Genomic DNA, 14,036 nt, shown 5'->3' with positions numbered 1-14,036 from the left:
CTAATGCGATACTTAAAAATGCACTTAAAAATGTGTGAATGGAAAAACAGCAACTGACTCTAGAGAGAACCGTATGCATTTTTACATTACCTGAAGGCTACCATAGTTGTCCGACACGCTTGGAAAGGGAGGAGTGAGCGGAGGGGTATTCAGTGGTTTGAAATCTGCAACTCCACCATGAGATGTCACTAAATCCTCCACACGGGTCCTTCAAGTTTCCTAGTGAAATAATGACGTCATTGGATATGAAGTGCTCTCACATTGTTGCCTACAATGATTATCGTTGATTTCTCATTTCCAGACATTCTTTGGTAATAGAATCTTCTTAATTTTCACAACCGTCTCACATCTCACCTGCTGATTTTTTGGGGCGTTCGGAGAATCAGTGATGTAATGTAGCAGCGGCTCGTGTTTGCTTGATTTGTAGTTCCTTTACGTTTGGGAACATATGTGGTGGCGTGGCTAGCATGCATGAGAAATGGACTGCTGCAGATGTATTGTTGAAATTAATATTGAGGACGTGATTGGACACTGAGTTGGTACTTTTAGTTAAAAGGGTTGTAGTTGTGTGGTCAGTCGGTCCTTGCTCATATGTCATGGCAGGATACAACTGCGAAGACCTTCTGAGCCTTCATCACTCTAAAGTTGAGCTTGGTTGGTATAGTATAGGTTTTATTCCAAAGAGTCTAGAGAGTTTATGTTTTGTTTTTTTCTTCTTTTCTTGATTATTAATACACTATTAACACATGTATTAATATGTATAAATACACAGATTTTTATAATTTTCATATATGTATATACAGTATATAGGCTGGCATGGGTGGCTCTCAGGACGGCATGATACCTGGCGTCCAAAGAGTCTCGCCAAGACTCTGATGGAGCAGATTCTGCACCATCTGGAACCCACACATTTGTGCCACCCCACCCAAAGCCAAGAAGATGATTGCTATCAGCATGATTACGCCTTTATTAGATTAGCTGTGCATTGTTTACAGGCTCGTGGCTCTTCCCATGCCAGCCTTGAACCAATACTTTCCTCTGGGAGGAGGGTGTGGAGTGATCAACTCAACAGCAGCGGAAAACATTTCCCTTATTGCTACATAAACGTGTTACTCTGGGAGAAAATCATAAGGATTTTTGATCTTCAGCAGTTTATTCTTCAGTGATATTAGAAATGTCTGTTATTAGGCTCAGACACAAACAGGTTAGAGATTCAACTTTGTTGTGTTGATCTGTGATGGAGGTTGCGTGAAAATTCAACAGTTTTCCTTGATCGAATAGCCAAAGAGCGACACACGTGAAGTAAAAAAAGACACGTGTGGCCTCTTCCACTGACTGAGCAGACGTTAATATGTCAGAAATGAGGAGGTGACACGTAAAAAGAAGTCTCCCCCCGGAGGATAGTTCTGTAACAGCATTAAATCAACTACAGTAAATGCTCTTGGCCTGTTTAGTAGGCATGTACTAGAAATGCTCCACCCCATATGATGTACAATATAGACTGTTACATGATCTGATATACTGTAGATGGAAGTTGATATATTTCATGAAAATACCCAGCCCGCTCTCATTTCCAGGGTGTCAAATACTGACGTTTTGTCACGGCCGTCTGTGTACCGCCGCACAAAGCACCCTTAAGCATCTGTATGAGATGCACCGGCTTTTCATTAACTACAATGTAAACCTAACTGCGGCAACAGTAAACGCTCAGAGAAAGTGCCGTGGTGACGTAGTTTCAAGAGCGAAAGACACACACTGGGCGGGCAGGACGGGCGGTGGATGGGTCCAACAAACACAAGGCTTTCATCCAGGAGACCGCTGGTCATGTCCTGCGCGTTAAGTTTCACTTTACAATCAGCTCATCGTTCGTGTCCTGTTTTCACGTCAAGTCACATTTTCAATGTACAAACGTAGTCATTTTAAGCCCAACCATGTTGTTTTTTCCTAAACCTTAGTTTCCTAAGATAAGGGGTTTTGTTGCCTAATCCTAAATAAGTGTTTTTGTTTATTACACAATACTAAGCAAGTGTTTACTGCGACCAAAACATGACAGCGAGGGGTCTGACAAAGTGTCAGTATGTGACAAGTTGGGATGAGAACGAGTTGAAATACTGTACAATCTGAGCTTAATTTTCTAAAGGAATTGGTTTTGAGATGTACTTTGTTACACAGCATTCAACATGAATGATAGATGTTTAATTTGTATCATCCAATTCAAATGCAGCTCTTATAAAAACTAATTTCAAAGATAGAATAGATAGATAGAAAGCACCTTCATCCAGCAGTTTTGAAGTGAGGACGTTATGTTGTTTAATAAACTACAACTGGTATTAAAACAGATAAAATATCCAGATTCTTCTGTAATGAGTGCAGCATTAGCAGTTTTTGAAGCCACAGTTTAAAAAACGGAGCCATTTTGCCACCGTTGCAGCTCATATTAGCACCACGCCAAGGAATGAAGACATGATCAGAGGAGAGAAATGCTCTGCCAACGTCTGTCTCCTCCATGCCAGTAGCATGGGGAGAAGGGAAAGGTAGTGGGCAGAGCCAACTTTCCACTCCAGCTGGAGAGCTGGTGAGAGGCATTGTTTCTCTCATCTCCTACTGTCAGCCCTTGTAGTAGCTGGTCTGTAAGACTAGCCACTATTTCAAAATAGCATTGAGTCATCTTGCCAGACACTTTAATGGCCTAAATGCTGGATTCTTACAGTACCTGGCAAAATAAAGCTTTTGTTTTTTCACGTCTTAAAAAACGTTCACATACCATTTTCTCTGGGGCATATTAAAGGCAGACAGGAGATAGACAAACAATCCTCACATAGATGTGAATTTAATTTAAATATTTGTTAATGTCTCACACTTTCACTTGTGTCTCGGCCATTGATTTCGCTGAAATCCTCCCCTCTAAGCAGCATCCTCTACAGTGACTCCCTTCATTGCCATGTAAAAAGGAGTCCATCAATATTCCAGTCACGCCTATACGGCTGCTGGTCGAATCACCAGTTCACAGAGCTTCACTGTCCCTCTCTCTGTCAATGCTGTCTCTGACCACGCTTCCTTTCCCTTTGCTCTTGCCATCAGCACCAAACTTTGCTTGGATTAAACAGACATCACCTTTCATAAGTGTAAACTACCACCCTCTGTTGGCCATGTCAGGGAGTTCAAATATCCAGATCAAACCAGTGAAATGTGGTTCAGCATTGCACTCATACTGGGAGTCAATGCAAGCATATACTAATCAACAATGTCAGTTTAAAAAATGCAGTCCTGGAATATTATTCATTATTCAGGTGTCACATCTCGGTATGTCAATTTATTCGCCTCGGCTATACTTTGTTTAAAGGCAATACATTGACTTCAAATAATTCAATTTGTGTCTCTGAAAGGTGAATTATTATTTTAATCAGGGGTGTGAGTCCAGCTTACTTTTATGACGCCTTTTTATTCTTTTATGTAGTCTATAAATTTAATAGAATAACCCGTTACTGATACAAATCTGCTTAATATTAAAAAACCTACCTATTTGTTTGTGTTTACTCTCTTCAGGTCCAACTGGCTGAAGCCGTGCTGCGGTCGGCGAGTGGCCCTATGGCAGGTCTGTCTGCTCAGCGCCGGCTTCAACTGTATCCTGGTGGCCTGTGTCATCCTGGTGGTGCTTTTCCTGTCTTTGGAGCTGCTCATAGACACCAAACTCCTACAATGTAAATAGCTCGCACGGCTGCTTATTTATTTCTCCTATTTTAACCTTTATTTTTATCAAGGGGGAGGTTTGCTGAGCATGCATATTCTTCTCCAGTAATACACCGTGTGACGTTCATAAAACACCTGGGAGGCATCCAGCGCAACACGCAGGAGCAGCTCCCCTGGAGTTAAACGCTTTAGTGTCCTTGAGCATTAAAGTGAATCTTTACTAACTCCACTGGTGCTTTTCCTGCACTGTGCTGGATTAATAGTAAAAACCTAAAATGTGTCATTATTCTGATTCTTATTACTCCTATCATTTGCTGTACAGCTATACTGGTACATTATTAAATTCATTAGAGGTTATAGCTTTTCATGGTCGACATAATGAGATATAAGGCAGAGCACATCGCTGGTAAGAAGGTCCTGGTTTCAAAAAGTACTGTACTTAAAGGTACAGTGTGTAGGATTTGGGGGCATCTACACAACTATAGGTACTGGTGACTTTCCAGATTCATATTTTTGCATAAAAAAAACTATAAATGTAAATATGACAACCTTATATAATGTGTTGTTAAATATCAAACCAGTGGTTTGGAGCCCCTTTCAGATGTCTGAGTTGTAAGCAGTTACTTCTTCCACCACTGGCCTTGCATGTTGAGTGTGTAGATATTAGTGGATAAGGGACCCTAAACTGTCCATGAACATGACCGCATATGAATTAATATAATGAAGAATACAGTGACAGTAACATACTGTGGACTTTAACATTGATTGATTATTTCAATACACTTCAATTTACAAAGATTCATGAAGATCCATTACTTGAAATCACCATGACAGTCATGTGTTTAGTGTCCACTCTTTCCATCACTGCTGTGTGTGTGTAGTCTTCCCAGTCACCGAGGAGCCGGTGGTGCTGGATGGTAAATGGTTGTGATGGAGAGTGATGGAGAAAGGTGATAATGAACCAAGTCTCTTGTCAATGGCAGCAAGCACACGTCCCCATCGATTGCTGGCCAGCGTCCAGCTCTGATGATACCTGAGTCTCGCTGCGGGGACTGCGGGACTCTAGTCACTCCAGATCTTTTGTAATCCAGGGCTTTGTCTGCTGCCACTCCTGCAAGACAAACAGTGGAGTGGGCAGTAGGGCGGTAGGGAGTGAGTGAAGGAGTGCACAGAGAGATTAGTGGCGTTGGTAGGAGATGGGTAGGTGCAGGTTGGCACTGTGGATTCAAGGATGGACCCTGAGATATGGAAAAACTAGAAATGCTAATGGATAGAAGGAGAGGAGCAGGGGGAGGCGTGATATGGGTAAAAGTTCAAAATTAATTCAGTCAGGAAATGGGATTTTATTTTTTCTTTATCGTAGACAAATCAAAATGTAAAGAATTATATTTCAACTGAAGGGCAGGACATATGCTTTTACAAGATATGAGCTAAGATACACATAGATCTTTTTTATTTTCTGAACTCAAATTAATATGCTCACCATGTACACCTTGCTTCCTTGTATCGTTTCTTGCGTGCTCCTCTTAACATTTGTGCACGTTTCTTCTCTCAACAGTTTCCAATGCTTTCCAATTTGCCAGCATTATCCACTGGATCAGCCTTATCATCCTGTCACTCTTCTTTTCAGAGGTAGGACTTCCATGAAACCTTATTTCTGCTACCACATTTAATACAAATCTTCATCCCTGATGTCCCTGCTCTTGGTCTCTTGCACGATGTTATGCAGGAGTTCTTCATGGGCATAAAAAACCCTGATATTTGAAGTGACATGTCACATTTATTTTTAACACATTTGTGCCCGCAACTGAAATGACCTTTGGAAGTGTTCTCTGGGCTTGTTTAAGCACAAATGTGAAGAGTATTCCAAAGTTGGTCAAACCGTTTGGCTGAAAAGTGAGTTGTTGTTTTTTTATCATACTAAATCTAGTATTTTGACACATGGGATTACTGTTTTTGCAATAGACTCCATTACATTTTAGAGAAAAACAGCAGTCCCATCATGTGCCCAAATACTAGATACTGTATGGTATGATAAGAAAATGTCTGTATCTCAGAAACTACAAGGGCTACAATCAAGTATTTGGTATCTATGAACTCATAACAAGCTGACTGTCAAAGATATGCACACAAATGCAGTGTAAAAAGTGTATGGAAAACATTTAATAAACACAATGTTAGCATTTTTCCTCATTTTTCAAAAACCCCACTTTGATTATTGATAAAAATGTGATTTTTCATGTGATCTAAAAATGTCAAAGTTGTCCTGTTAAATACTTATGTCCGTACCAAATTTAGCCAATCAGAGAAATTGCTGTGGCATTTTTCCTTATGGAAATGGTTTAATTCACAATTGAATTAAACCAAACTAAACTTTCTTTAACAGTCGATTATATCCTATCTATAGCAATGCAAACCAGGTACAGGCCTGAGGGAACTATACGCGGCTGCTTTATCGTCCGTCTAGTCAGTCAGGATTCAGCTTTAGCTTCAGGAATGCTACCTTGAGGCTGGATGGCCGATGTCTATTGTGTAAACCATAATTGTAATTAGTCTTAATAAAATTTGAGCCATTGTTTGATAAGATAATGTCTTATCATCACTCTAGAGTTGTGAAAAACAAAATGGAGAGGGGAGAGTTTGGCCCACAGGCCTCCACTCCAGTGCAAACCAATTACCCTGACAGCCTCAGCCCCAATGCCCTAAACCAAACATTAATTACCAGTGAGCCAGCAGGAGCAATAATTAAAGCTGAGCTTAATGAGCAGTGGGGATGGGGTTACAGTGATACGATCCATCCAAACACCTCGCCCACTGACATCACAGAAGAAGAGTCAGCTGGGAATAGTGTTAGATGTAGCATATCACCAGCCGGCCCCTCTGCACCAATCAGAAGACAGGATTCGAACATGTGGGCGGAGTCCCCTGCACTTCTCATTTGACACCAGCGCTGTTGTCCAACGTGTGCTCCGGATGATGGATTAGCGGGACCAGTCGTACATGACACCTCGTGCTAATTGGAGTGTAAATCAATGGCCCCGCTCAACAAAGGGTCCCACAACCAACAGCATGTGCAGAGCACAATGTAGAATTTGATAGGTGATCACATTACAGGTGTTGTGTTGTTCTTTTGTAGGTCAAAGATCAAGATCAGGGAGCAGATTTACCAACGATATAATATCTTTATCAAAGAGCTAGCTATGAACGATTTTAAATAGACTGTTTTCAGGCAAATCAGTGATATTGTTCTGTATTTGTGCATGTCTACTATTTTGTTACATATTTACACTAATCAAATAGTTATATTTTGGGTTACATTTAGGGTGTCTAGGTTCACATATATAGCATTCTAGCATAGTTATATTCTATTAAAAATTAAAAGGTATATTTGAAGAAGAAAACTGTACCACTCAGGCCTCTTCCCAGTTTCTAGACGACGTTCACACGTCTTGACAAAGGGTGTTGGATGTGATGACAACTCAAAAGACTAAGAATATCACAAGAGCTTTTTATATGTATCAGCATACTCCCTCACATATCTATTTTAATGCTTTCATTTATCTCACTCTGTCTGTCTTAGACCGTCTTCAGAATCGTAGTGCTCGGGATCTGGGACTACATAGAGAACAAAGTTGAGGTTAGTGCTTGTGTTGTGTGTTTATCGGCAGTTCTTGATGACCAGTTCTCCATTTTTTGTCAGAGTCGTATTATTTTCAGTTTTGCCACTTGTTCCTATATTTTTTCCCCTCTATAGTTTATACTAAAAGGTACAGTGTGTAAGATTTGGTGGCATCTAGTGGTGTGGTTGCAGATTGCAACCAGCTGAGTACCACTTCGCTCATTCCTCCCTTTCCAAGACTGCGATAATGCAAGCTGCCCGAGTGCAAAACCATGGTAATGGCGTTCACTTCGCTCAGAGCTCATCCTTACCGTAATAACACTACTTTAGGAGGAATGGAAGTCAGATGGCGGCTGGCGGTACCACGGTTTTGCACTCTGTGGTTCACATTACTGCAGTTTCACAAGCATGTTGGAGAACTACGGTGGCCTTCAGGTAACGCGAAAGGCTCTCTCTAGAGCCAGAGTTTGGCTTGTCTGTTCCGGGCTACTGTAGAAACATGGTGGAGCAACATGGCGGACTCCTTGACGAGGACCCGCTCCCTATGTAGATATGAAGAGCTCATTCTAAGTTAACAAAAACACTTCTTCATGATTCTTAGTTTCAGGTGATTATACACTTTTTAAAAATAGTTATGAATATTTTATTACATTTCTTAAGTAAGTAGCCGTGTAATAAGCGGGATAATGTACAGCTAGCGGGTCATTGTTGTGAAAGAATCCCCTGCAGGGTGATGCCGCGCCCCGGCGTGACTCTGGTCTCTCATCGCCGCGAAGACTGACTCGCTGTACATTATCCCTTACATAGTCCATTTCTGTATATATAGATTAATAGATAATAGATCTCCTGAAATGTTACACACTGTTCCTTTAAATTGTAGTGGATTTAGTTCAGCATTTTGGGAAATACGCTTTACACACAGAAACAATTGCACATCTGAATTTTGTATGTGCTTGTGTTGTGCGACCTCTCAGGTGTTTGATGGTGCTGTCATCGTGCTGTCCCTGGCCCCCATGGTGGCCTCCACAGTGGCCAACGGGCCCAGCAGCCCCTGGGATGCCATCAGCCTCATCATCACTCTACGCATCTGGAGGGTCAAGAGGATCATTGATGGTGAGGCATGCAAATACCCTTGTGTCCATCAAAGATGTCTTATTAAGAGGCCTGAATGTGAGACCGATTCATTTTTGTGGAGCAACTCAAGGAAATACCCAATCTTTCTTAACTCAAAAGGATTACGCAGACGCATACAAATCAGCTTGCCTTGAAAGAGCTAAATGACCCCATTCTCTCCATGATTATACAAATTATTTACTATTCAGAACAATATAGCTATTGATCATCCCTCATAGTAAATTGCTGCCACTCTGCTACTCTAACTTGTATTGATTGAAAGGGGATGGTTAAGTAGATTCAGAGAGGCCATAATGAATATAGTGGTTGTTCTCCCCTATGCTAATGCAGACTGGTTCGATATCTGTTCGGAGGTCACCCTCACCACGGGCCTCCGACTGCATACAGGATCAGTTGCACACAAACCACACAGGAACTCAGTGTGCAAATGTCCAGCGAGACGGTGGACGAGTAAAGGGCTGTTTTCCCTAATATTTCTCCTCAGAGCAACAGTTTGACATTTTAGGAAATAGCCTCATTTGCTTTCCGGAGGAGTTAGATGAGGCTGCAGCCAGCAACTGGTTAGTTTAGCTAAGTAGGATACAAAAGGAACAAGATCAGCCTACCAGCACCTTACAAATTAACTTGTCATATCTTGTTTGTTTAATCCAGTCATTCCCAAAGACTGGGTTGCGACCCACAGGAAATTTTATTAGAGTCACCAAAAAAATTTGCAGAATTATTCCATAGTCTTTTATTTAAGATGTACATCTGCGGTACACCTTCGAGCCACACGAGGGAGCCTGAATGTTCATATTGTTCTGATAATTGTAGCCTACTTATAACATTGAATCTAATATGAATCTATCAAACGTATCTCTTCAACATAGCTGGTTTACTTCAAGATAATATAAGGTGATGGAGAAATGGCAGTAAAGATGGTCAGGAATGTTCATTTACACATACATTTGCCTTATGTGTAAATTGATCTTCTTATCTAACTCTCTGCCAGAAAGAGAATAAGCGTGCTTCCCAAATTGTGAAACTATTCCTTTAACGGTGCTACTGATAACATTGATAACATTCAGCCACTAGATGTCACATTCTCCCTCCTGTGTTTGATTGCATTCACTTCACAACAAGTGGTTGCCAGGCACTTATACAGTCAATCTCAGTCAGTTTTGATTGCTGACGACACGAAGACACCGCTTAATACCAACGTTGTTATACTATTGGCTCACAAGCCTTGTTAGAAGTGGGAACCCAAATGCAGATATATTAAACAGAGATAAACAAAACATTCATTTTGGACACACCAACATTTTTAAAGTGATTAATTCACAATCATAATAATTTTTCTAAGGAAAAGCCATATTTGGCACCTTTCTAAAAGCTCTGTGGATATATATATATTATTTTTTAAATGATATTCATCTACATAAAAATGTTATTAATAAAACCTTTAAATACTTCATAATTACCTGCCATTCCGTTGTACTTATTCAGCCTCAATGAAGGATACATATATTATAAACAGATGGTTCTTTTATTGTCTTAATGGAAAAATACAGTGTTTCTTATTAATTTAGATTTTTTGTTTTTATACGATAAGGTCCTAAATAGACATATCTGTCTTGTTTGATTTCAGGAAGGCTTGAATCTTAATCATACATAAGCACATTGTTTTAATGGATCAAATATATTGAACTAAAGGGACACATCATAACGACACGATTAATCATTTCAGAAATCAATACAATACAGCTTTCAACATCATTGATTTACTCTGGTGAAACACATTCAGCAGGAGCATGTTTCCTACTTCTTATCATGCAGCTGCGGTGTTGGTTTCCAGGGAATGAACTCGTGATTTTCCTGCTGCACACCTCGACCTGTTGGGTTTGATATTTGTGAGTGATTGAGTTTCCTTGTTAGGCAGGCGGCAACACACCTCAGAGGGAAAAAAAAATCACACTCAAACCAACAGCTGAGGGACCGGCTCGGTTATCGTAGGAGAGGGATTGAGTCTCTCACAGAATTAGCTTGATGTATGAAGCGGCGATGTTTGTGTCAGTCCGATAGGAGTGGAAATACAGAGGAGTGAACTGCAGCAGAATGTGTAAGGACTAGAAAGCAGAATTTATTAGCAGAGTGATGTGTCAGATGGGAAATATCAGCCTCCCAAACATGTAGAAAATAGATGATTAAAAAAAACACTGAAATGTTGAATGTCTTCCATCTTCAAATAGGTATCAAGACAATGAAACCAATTATTGTGCTATAATGTCTTTAACAGAGACATTCCACCAAAGTCACCAAAATGCCATAATAGTAAATAGTGAATGATATATAATTATATGAAATATACATCAGTTTAAAATGCAGGGAAACCGGGTTTTGTGGATTGGTGTATAATGTAAGTCGCACAGGTTTGTGTGAGCAGTGAAACACTTGACTCAAGGTGAGAGTGGAGCGAGGCCTTGTGTAAGTCTCTGTGAAGTCGTGGTGTGAATTACACTGTTATGCATGTGTTGCCAGCAGCTGTCAGTAATGCTGTAACACACACACCCATACACTCATCTACACACATACATACATACAGAGTATAATCATGTAATCAACACTGTACGCTTGCAAACACATACTTATGAGATGCTGCCTAGACCAAAATGTACAGTATATACCGGTACCATAGACTGTATACAACAAGTGGACCTAGTCACCGTGACGTCATCCATTGGTTTGTGGACTGACGTTTTGAAGCCTCGAGTTTGGCATTTTGGACGTCGTATTTTTTTGCAACCAGAAGTGACACGAGAGGGTGGAGCTAAGTATAACCTGAAAAGACATTTTCAAGCGAGCGAAATGTTAAAATTACCTATCAGGAACTGAAAACACACTTTGAAAGGGTCACATGGTACTTTACTAAATGATTTACTAAATGAACATCATGTTGTTTTGAAGACTTTAAACTAGCGATTGAGACCATAAACTCATGTTTACAATGTTTACTGAGGTAACAAATCAAGTGAGAAGTAGGGTCATTTTCTCATAGACTTCTATACAATCTGACTTCTTGTTGCAAACAGAGGAGTCACCCCCTGCTGGCTATTAGAAAGAATGCAAGTTTAAAGCGCTTCACTATTCAGACCCGGAGGTTGCCCACTGACCAGTATTAAGCACTTGCACATACACGCATACTCTCATGCATATACATACATTCATGCACACATACATCCTACATACTCACACATGTTTTATGCATTTATGTATGTGTGTGCATGTATATACTGTATGTATGTAAATGCATGAAAGTATGCATGTATGAGCAAGTGCTTAGTAGCGGTATATATGTACTTGCAAGTGAAGTATTCAATTTTGGCGTCTCATACATACTGACACAGATAAACCACATTATTACTGCATATTGTGCAGCTAAATAATGAACCTGTGATTGAGCTCTTCATGCCAGTTTGAATTCTGACTGGCCTGACCCCATCTGATGTCCCCACTTTTGCGATGCGTGTGTGCCAACATGACTATAAATAGGTACAAGGAGCATGTGGCGATGGCTGTGTGCTTTGCTCTGCCCCCCCCCTCAGTACCAGAAAGGCTGTTTCATTCTCCTCCTAGTGTTTTGACAAAGCAGGCAGTTGAGTCTCGTAATAGGTCAGATCCACAATCGCAACAACAACATGGATATTGGAGTAGGACGAGTATAATTACTGATTATGTTTCACTTCTTTATGTTGCCCATAGCAACATTAGGATACACAGTATATCCATGTGTGATATCATGCGGCTATAGCTTACAAATGTGATCACAAAGAGGTGTGAGGGACCGACTGTCTGCCACCTGTGATGACAACAGGTATCCAAATTTACTCTCGCTAGCCTTTTTTTAGGTACACCTTCCCATCCTGCTTCAGAAAGTGTGTCATGTAAAAATAAGGTGTGCAGACAGATTGAAAGAGGTGGAGTTACTGATTGATCACACCGTGATTCAAGTGTTTTTTGTACATCGGTTCCAGCATGGCTGCACATTATACTTTTAATAAATATATAAAAAATAAAATAAATGAATGATTGAGTGATGATGAGAGTTGATTAAATCAATGAGAGGTCACAGGAAAGAAGCAAGAGTGATTCAAGGCTGGCCAAAGTATGCTGGCAACACTTCAGTGCAAAACTGTTGTAGGAAGCTCAGGAAGGCCATGTGACCACCAAGACTATACAACTAGAAAGATTCATGTCCACAGTCTATTAGGCTCATCTTTTTTGTTGATTTAGCTTTTTTATTTTTAAAGGAGCAGTTTGGTTGAACTCATTTTCACTGGATTTTACAGTATGTCACATACTGTACATCTAAATGTTATGTACTGCTCCAAAAAGACGTTATTACTTTGTTTTACGTAAATTAGCTCTCCTGCAACAAGGACAGCTCAGAAAGTACTTACAAAGAAAGTTAACATAAAAATTGGGAGAAACTGCATATGAGCTGCTGATTATGCAGCTGAGCCCTAAAGTAACTAAAACAAACAGTGTTTGTGCTGCAAAATTAACCTTTAATGTCTGATTTTTGTATTATATATCGTCCATTTCTCACTTTATTTCTGTTTTATTAAACCAATACATACAGATAAATTCTCACTTTTCATTTTTTTTTGAAAACTCAAACGTTGAGCCTTGTCCAGAACTCCCACTGCTCCAACCCCTGAAGACGATTCCAGGACTGCAACTTCAGTTTATGCAGATGTTGTGTACAGCAGATGTTAACTTTTTGAATCTGGTGGAATGGGATGTTCAGTGTCAATCTGGGTTGGAAATATACAAAAACTTGAGCATCAGCATTCAGTATGAAACAAGATCCCTGTGGAACATTTTCAGCACTTTGCAAAAGTCGTTCAGCACAGGTATAGGGTTACTGGTAACCAGTAATTAATGAGGTTTGCATACGTGATGACAAACACGTATGGAGCGAAGGCCAAATGGTCCACCAACACTAACCTTTGACATTGATGTGCTTCATGTATTTTACAATAAATACCTTCAGCAGCTGTCTTACTTAAGAAAGTTTTCTCACTTAGTAAGTCTTGATGCCTCCTAACACACCTAACCATCCCTTTCAGACCATTTAATTTTGTAGTGATCTAAGAAAATATTATTGTCTTTGTTTTAAAACTCTGTCTCTCTCCCCTCTTCCATGTTAGCTTATGTGCTACAAGTCAAAGTTGAGATGGAACTGGAGATCCAGCAGTGTGAGAAGACCAAGGCTGTGAGAGAGGAGCAGCTGGAGCGTCTCACTCAGATCTGCCAGGAACAGGCTGTGAGTACCAAAACACCTTTTTTTTTTAAACCCTTACAGCCAGGCTGCATTTCCCCAAACATCCACAAAATTAGCTTGCAAGATAACAAGAGAAAAAAAATATTCAACACATCCACTCAAAATAGTGTCCTCATGCACAATACACACCCATACCAACAACCTTGAAGTGGTTCCGCATGTGGACTGAGACAGAAGTTGAGCATTCAGCAGTATTTAGAAAAAATGGTTATTTGCGGGAGTTAATTTTATTTTATTACAAACTATAGGATGCCATTTTTATGACTTTTT

General features: G+C 40.1%; 1 protein-coding gene across 2 annotated transcripts in view; it reads left to right on the top strand.

Annotated features, from left to right (window-relative positions):
* Positions 1 to 14,036, top strand: part of LOC119479544 (transmembrane protein 266-like) — a 55,665-nt gene that overhangs the window by 33,886 nt on the left and 7,743 nt on the right. For both annotated transcript variants that reach the window (XM_037755299.1, XM_037755288.1), the window contains exons 4-8: positions 3,547 to 3,701; positions 5,249 to 5,322; positions 7,271 to 7,327; positions 8,284 to 8,422; positions 13,633 to 13,748. In XM_037755299.1, coding sequence (XP_037611227.1) covers positions 3,547 to 3,701; positions 5,249 to 5,322; positions 7,271 to 7,327; positions 8,284 to 8,422; positions 13,633 to 13,748 — 541 coding nt within the window. The remainder of the gene's footprint in view (positions 1 to 3,546; positions 3,702 to 5,248; positions 5,323 to 7,270; positions 7,328 to 8,283; positions 8,423 to 13,632; positions 13,749 to 14,036) is intronic.

This window comes from Sebastes umbrosus, chromosome 2 (assembly GCF_015220745.1).
Source record: "Sebastes umbrosus isolate fSebUmb1 chromosome 2, fSebUmb1.pri, whole genome shotgun sequence".
NCBI lineage: Eukaryota > Metazoa > Chordata > Actinopteri > Perciformes > Sebastidae > Sebastes > Sebastes umbrosus.
Note: the sequence above shows the minus strand (reverse complement) of the source record. Positions and strands in the feature narration are given on the sequence as shown.